This window comes from Drosophila albomicans, chromosome 2R (assembly GCF_009650485.2).
Source record: "Drosophila albomicans strain 15112-1751.03 chromosome 2R, ASM965048v2, whole genome shotgun sequence".
NCBI lineage: Eukaryota > Metazoa > Arthropoda > Insecta > Diptera > Drosophilidae > Drosophila > Drosophila albomicans.
In genome coordinates, this window is record NC_047631.2 from 5049387 (window position 1) to 5057070 (window position 7684).

At 46.0% G+C, this 7684-nt stretch overlaps 1 protein-coding gene across 1 annotated transcript; it reads right to left on the reverse strand.

Moving 5' to 3' along the window:
• Window positions 1-594: 594 nt before the first annotated feature.
• Window positions 595-6557, reverse strand: LOC117575217 (calphotin). Its single transcript, XM_052006822.1, has 5 exons — window positions 6529-6557; window positions 3737-5833; window positions 1212-3207; window positions 986-1179; window positions 595-887 (listed from the first exon to the last, which is right to left on the reverse strand). The coding sequence occupies exons 2-5, from the start codon at window positions 5823-5825 to the stop codon at window positions 688-690; spliced, it is 4479 nt and encodes a 1492-aa protein (XP_051862782.1). The 5' UTR covers window positions 5826-5833; window positions 6529-6557; the 3' UTR covers window positions 595-687.
• Between the last annotated feature and the right edge of the window lie 1127 nt (window positions 6558-7684).

Genomic DNA, 7684 nt, shown 5'->3' on the forward strand with positions numbered 1-7684 from the left:
AGGCTTAAGGCTCAATTCGATTCAAAGTGAATTTTATGGCCGGCGATTTTGTCTAAAATGTCGTCTAGGGCATTGCAAATGAGTAGAAAACGTTTACAATTTGTGCTCTAAATTTTAAAGTGCCAGTTTATAGTTTTTGGACAACGTGATTGGCCAGATATCCTGTTTAATAGTCTTAGTGTTAATAACTACAGAATAGTTTTCGATGTGTCTAATTACCATAATAAATATCAATTTCCTTTCCTCTGATATTCAAAATTCAATTGAACATATCTTATAAGGTTTTATATTTACATAAATGCTGTAATTTTACTTTTGTTGTTAACCTATAGATAAGATTGTGAAGCTTCAATAAAGCGTATTTTAAAATTAATCACTCTTTGAAAGATTACGAAAAGACTAAATGCAATTTTTGATAGTCTAAAAACATATTCAATGTAAATTAAATTTTAAAATTCGTCATAATTATTAATATTGAGTAGTTATAGAGCTTAATGTGTTGTAAATATTTAATTATCGATTTCAGCATTTTCTTCTCACAAAAGGCATAAATGAATAAATAAAAAAGTGTTTTAAAAACTTATTTTTGAACAGCAAATTCGATAGTTTATTTTTATACGGTTATCATTCTTTATTTCGTTGTATATGTCAATAATATGCAATTAGTAATTTAATAATAAATGGACTTTAGTTTTTTGTCACACCCAGAATCTTCTCAATTTCGCATATGCGGTCGAGAACTTCTTGGTTCCTGGCTCTTTGATCCTTTAGTTTATCTGCAATTGAATCCAAAGTTGCTGCTATGGCTAAAAGTGATACATCGTTTGTATTTAGATCCCTTCGTGTTGGATAAATCTTTGCAATTGGCACGATATCTGCATTTACATCTGAAAATAAAGATTGAAATCAATAAATGCTTATAAAGAACTAACAAATGATGGTGAAGGTTTGAATCTCCAACAACGGGAGTTGCTTCAGCTCTTACTTGGAATCTGATTAGCGACTTTAGTCTGGTTCTGGGCAGTTACTAAAGCTTCCATTTCAACTTCAGCTGGATCCGATTCGGAAACTGGTGTTTCCACTACTGGTTGTTGAGTTGTAGTACCTAACATTTCTCCTGGAGAGGCAACAGATTCTAAAGCCGGCAAGCATTTTTCTTCTGGGGCTCTACGATTATTTCTGCAGTCCCAAAGCTATCAGCTTGAATAGACTCTATTAATTGCGACGCTTCTTGTGTTGCAACGGATGCAGTTTTCTCAAGTGGTTGTGCTTCTGGAGTCGCCGCGGACTCTGTTGAAACTGGTTCTGCAACTGTATTTGGAGGCACTGCTTCAACAGTAATAGTTGAAGTGTCAGGAACAGGTCTCTCTAAAGGTATTGAAACTACCTCGGACTCTGCTGAAACCGGTACGACATCAGAGACGTCTGTTGCGACTGGAGGTACTGTTTTTAGTGTTACGACATCTTCAACAAAAACTGGTGCAGCGACAGAGACAGGTGTCTCCTGAAGGGGAGATACAAGAACTATTGCGGACTCCCCTGAAACCGGTGCGACAACAGGATCAACGGTTGTCACAGGAGGTGTTGGAACTACAGAAGTTACCAAGGGCTCTCCTGGAGCCAGTGCTGCGTCGGGTTCAGCTTCTTGAGCTTTAGCAGCTTCAACAGAGACAGGTATATTTGTGACTGGAAGTACTGCTTCTTCTAGTACGACAGCTTCAACAGTGACTGGTGTTGCAGCAGGAACAGGTGCCGTTGGTGTTGGTGTTGGCTCTACTGGAGCTACCACGGTGTCAACAGGAACCGGTGCTGCAACAGGGATGGCCGTTGCGACTGGTGGTACGACAGCTTCAACAGTGACTGGTGTTGCAGCGGGAACAGATGCCGCTGGTATTGGCTCTACTGGAGCTACCACGGTCTCCACAGGAACGGATGCTCCAACAAGGATGGCCCTTGCGACTGGTGATACGGCAACTTCAACTGTGACAGGTGTAGCGGCAGGAGCAGGTGCTGCTGGTGCTAATGTTGGCTCAACTGAAGCTACCACGGACTCGACAGGAACCGATGCTACAACAGGGACGGGTGTTGCGACTGGTGATACAGCAACTTCAACAGTGAGAGTTGTTGCAGCAGGAACAGGTGCCGTTGGTGTTGGCTCAACTGAAGCTACCACGGACTCGACAGGAACCGGTGCTGCAACAGGGACGGCCGTTACGACTGGAACTACTACTTCTGGTGGGACGGCAACTTCAACAATGACTGGTGTTGGCGCGGGAACAGGTGCCGCTGGTATTAGCTCTACTGGAGCTACAACGGACTCCACAGGAACCGATGCTACAACAGGGACTGCTGTTGCGACTGGTGATGCAACAGCTTCAACAGTGACTGATGTAGCGGCTGGAAAAGGTGCCGCTGGTGTTGGTGTTGGCGCTTCAGGAGCTACCACGGACTCGACGGGAACCAGTGCTGGAACAGGTCCGGAAGTTGCGACTGGAAGTACTGCTTCTGGTGGGACGGCAACTTCAACAGTGACTGGTGTTGGCGCGGGAACTGGTGCCGCTGGTATTACCTCTACTGGAGTTACAACAGACTCCACAGGAACCGATGCTACAACAGGGACGGCTGTTGCGACTGGTGGTGTAACAGCTTCAACAGTGACTGGTGTAGCGGCAGGAACATGAGCCACTGGTGTTTGAGTCGGCTCTAATGGAGCTACCACGGACTCCACAGGAACCGGTGCTGTAACAGGGATGTCCGTTGCGAGTGGTGGTACGACAGCTTCAACAGTGACTAGTGTTGCAGCGGGAACAGATGCCGCTGGTATTGGCTCTACTGGAGCTACAACGGACTCCACAGGAACTGGTTCTGCAACAGGGATGGCCGTTGCGACAGGTGATACGGTAGCTTCAACAGTGAGAGGTGTTACAGCAGGAACTGGTGCCGCTGGTGTTGGTGTTGGCTCTACTGGAGCTACCACGGTTTCAACAGGAACCGCTACTGCAACAGGGATGGCCGTTGCGACTGGGGAAACGGCAGCTTCAACAGTTACTGGTGAAGCGGCAGGAAGAGGTATCACTGGTGTTGGTGTTGGCGCTATCACGGACTCCACAGGAACCGGTGCTGCAACAGGGATGCCCGTTACGACTTGAAGTACTACTTCTGGTGGTGCGACAGCTTCAACAGCGATTGGTGTAGCGGCGGGAACAGGTGGCCGCTGGTGTTGGTGTTGGCTCCACTGGAGCTACCACGGTCTCAACAGGAACCGGTGTTGTAACAGGGATGTCCGTTGCGATTGGTGATATGACAGTTTCAGCAGTGACTGGTGTTGCAGCAGGAACTGGTGCCGCTGGTATTAGTGTTGGCTCTACAGGAGCTACTACGGTCTCAACAGGAACCGTTACTGCAACAGGGATGGCCGTTGCGACTGGTGATACGGCAACTTCAACAGCGACTGGTGTAGCGGCGGGAACAGGTGCCGTTGGTGTTGGTGTTGACTCCACTGGAGCTACCACGGATTCTAGATGAACCGGTACTGCAACAGGGATGGCCGTTGCGACTGGTGATACGGCAAATTCAACAGCGACTGGTGTAGCGGCGGCAACAGGTGCCGTTGGTGATGGTGTTGGCTCTACTGGAGCTACCACGGTCTCAACAGGAACCGGTACTGCAACAGGGATGGCCGTTGCGACTGGGGATACGGCAGCTTCAACAGTTACTGGTGAAGCGGCAGGAAGAGGTGCCGCTGGTGTTGGTGTTGGCTCCACTGGAGCTACCACGGTCTCAACAGGAACCGGTGTTGTAACAGGGATGTCCGTTGCGATTGGTAATATGACAGCTTCAGCAGTGACTAGTGTTGCAGCAGGAACTGGTGCCGCTGGTGTTGGTGTTGGCTCTACTGGAGCTACCACGGTCTCAACAGGAACCGGTACTGCAACAGGGATGGCCGTTGCGACTGGGGATACGGCAGCTTCAGCAGTGACTGGTGTTGCAGCAGGAACTGGTGCCGCTGGTGTTGGTGTTGGCTCTACTGGAGCTACCACGGTCTCAACAGGAACCGGTACTGCAACAGTGATGGCCGTTACGACTGGAAGTACTACTTCCGGTGGTGCGACAGCTTCAACAGCGATTGGTGTAGCGGCGGGAACAGGTGCCGCTGGTGTTGGTGTTGGCTCCACGGTCTCAACAGGAACCGGTGCTGTAACAGGGATGTCCGTTGCGACTGGTGATATGACAGCTTCAGCAGTGACTGGTGTTGCAGCAGGAACTGGTGCCGCTGGTGTTGGTGTTGGCTCTACTGGAGCTACCACGGTCTCAACAGGAACCGCTACTGCAACAGGGATGGCCGTTGCGACTGGGGATACGGCAGCTTCAACAGTTCCTGGTGAAGCGGCTGGAAGAGGTATCACTGGTGTTGGTGTTGGCGCTATTACGGACTCCACAGGAACCGGTGATGCAACAGGGATGGCAGTTACGACTGGAAGTACTACTTCTGGTGGTGCGACAGCTTCAACAGCGATTGGTGTAGCGGCGGGAACAGGTGCCGCTGGTGTTGGTGTTGGCTCCACGGTCTCAACAGGAACCGGTGCTGTAACAGGGATGTCCGTTGCGACTGGTGATATGACAGCTTCAGCAGTGACTGGTGTTGCAGCAGGAACTGGTGCCGCTGGTGTTGGTGTTGGCTCTACTGGAGCTACTACGGTCTCAACAGGAACCGTTACTGCAACAGGGATGGCCGTTGCGACTGGTGATACGGCAACTTCAACAGCGACTGGTGTAGCGGCGGGAACAGGTGCCGTTGGTGTTGGTGTTGACTCCACTGGAGCTACCACGGATTCTAGATGAACCGGTACTGCAACAGGGATGGCCGTTGCGACTGGTGATACGGCAAATTCAACAGCGACTGGTGTAGCGGCGGCAACAGGTGCCGTTGGTGCTGGTGTTGGCTCTACTGGAGCTTCAACGGTATCAACAGGAACCTGTACTGCAACAGGGACGGTAGTTGCGACTAGTGGTACCTCAGCTTCAACAGTTACTTGTGTAGTGGCAGGAACAGGTGTCACTGGTGTTGATGTTGGCGCTACCACAGACTCTACAGGAACCGGTGCTGCAATAGGGACCACAGCTCTAACAGGGACTGGTGTTGCAGCAGAAACTGGTGCCGCTAGTGTTGGAGTTGGCGCTACTGGAGCCACCACGGACTCCACAGAAATCGGTGCTGCAACAGGGACGTCTGTTGCGACTGGAAGTACTGCTTCTTGTTGTACGACAGCTTCAACAATGACTGGTGTTGGAGCGAGGACAGGCGCCGCTGGTGTTGGAGCGTCTGATGGTGCAATAGCTTCAACAGTGACAGGAGTAGCGGTAGTAACAGGTGCTGCTGGTGTTGGTGCTAGTTGAGCTACAACGGTCTCCACAGGAACCGATGCTACAACAGGGACTGCTGTTGCGACTGGTGGTGCAACAGCTTCAACAGTGACTGGTGTAGCGGCTGGAAAAGGTGCCGCTGGTGTTGGTGTTGCCGCTTCAGGAGCTACCACGGACTCGACAGGAACCAGTGCTGGAATAGGTACGGATGTTGCGACTGGATGTACTGCTTCTGATAGTACGACAGCTCCAACAATAACTGGTGTCGGAGCGGAGACAGGTGCGGCTGGTGTTGCTGTTGGCTCTACTGAAGCTACAACGGACTCCACAGGAACCGATGCTACAACAGGGACAGTTGTTACGAGTGGTGGTACAACAGCTTGAACAGTGACTGGTGTAGCTACTACAGCAAGTGCTGGTTCGATTTCCACACTTTTTGATGGTTCTATTGAAGTCTCCATGACATCTACTGAAATTGAAGAAGCTGCTTTAAATTGTTCTATAAAAATAGATCTCGACAAATAGTATCACTGCAATTTGCGCACTATTATCCTTGTCTATTTAAATAAATATTGTATATATATTGTTAAATAAATAGAATAAACTTTTTTAATCCTGTTCAAAATCATAAAATATATCTTATTTTTTGCCAATTGATTTTATCTTTGAGCTTCGGAAAATTAGTTCTTTGCAAGTCTACTCGTAAACTGATGGGATTGCACGAAACAGAATAATGCGCTTAGTATTGGCCTTGGCAAAGTTCACTGAACTAGGGGATTAAATGTTAGAAATACTAAGTGACAGCAAAGCAGAGCAAAACAAAACAATGCTCACGTGCAATCGTAACAAACTTGTCGTCACTTGTGTTTTTTTTTCCGTTCCCTATTTTTTTTTAATCAATACATTAAATTGATTTATACATTGCTATTTGTGTCCCTTTGGTGATTGCATCAGACAATATTAATTTTATTTTACTTTGTTATTTAATTTATTTTTTAAGTTGTCATCTAAATCTAATTCTATCCTTAAAGGCTTAATTAAACTATATGTTATGTAAACTTTCTTTCTACTAATCAAATAAATTTCAATTAATCGATTCGAACAATCTGCAATATTTTAAAAATTTGCATTAATAATTTTTTCTTTTTCTAAACTTTAACCAACTTTTCTTGTCAAAGAACCACACGTTTCGAGAACACTTATTATACTGACCGATTTTCAGAATTGTCTTGTATTTCCATACCTCTATTCAGTCATTTTCGATTTTCGAGAAGCCCAACAAAGGTTCATTGAGAACGACAAGACTTAACGCGTGTTTTCTATTCTTTCTTCCATAGGAATTATGTAAGTTTCGGCCAACCCGATTTTTATTTGAATTTTTTTGTCATCAACAGGTTAGTTTTAGTGTTCGTCACAGCAAATATAATGTAAAATATTAACTACTTACTTGTTTCTTGGCTACACCTCTTGCTGTGTGACATTGGTTGACAACTTGACAAACTACTAGAATAAAAGCGCTCAATCGAAACACATTAGCTGGAAGAAATGTAATCGCAGAGAACTAAGAAATAAATCTTTCAATTTTTCGAATGAATAAAAGAATGAATGCAACCAAATGTGAAGCCATTCTAGGTTGCAAACATTCTTGCCACACCCACAATTGCCCACACTCAGCCAGCAAATGCAGTCAATAGAATCGAGTCGCACATGACATGGCAGCTGGAGCCGTTGGAAGCGTAATGTGATCTGCGTACAATTTGCAGCCGTCGTTTAAATCCCAGCACTCTTGAGAGTTGAGACTCTTGCAAATAGTTTTTCAATATGAACGAGAAAGGAATCGCGATAAAGTGTACAAAAAAAGGAGGAATAAAAGGAAATAACGTATAAATAAAGCAGCATGGAAGCCATCCGCACAAATGCAGAATGCAAAATGCTTATATGAAAATCATTCTCATACTCACACAACTCAGACTATCAGACCTGAGAGCTCAGGCACATCCACCCACATGCGCACACACAATCAAAGGAGCTGCTGGAGATTGAGTTGGCAGTTCAATTTCACGTATTATTGACATTTAAGACGAAGCGTTGGATATAAACTGAAACCGGCTTTCAGTCAGACAATTGCAGCTATCGGCTGCCTATTATACCATACTATAAATCAATCTTGGAATAGTCTAAATAAAATGGATGGAACCAAAATTAAAGTATTTTTCTCGCTCTTATAAGTGTTGGGATAAGCATAATCCCATTCGAATGTATATGCATAAGACATAACATGATAAATATTTCATACATAGAACTTTCAATAATATTCAAA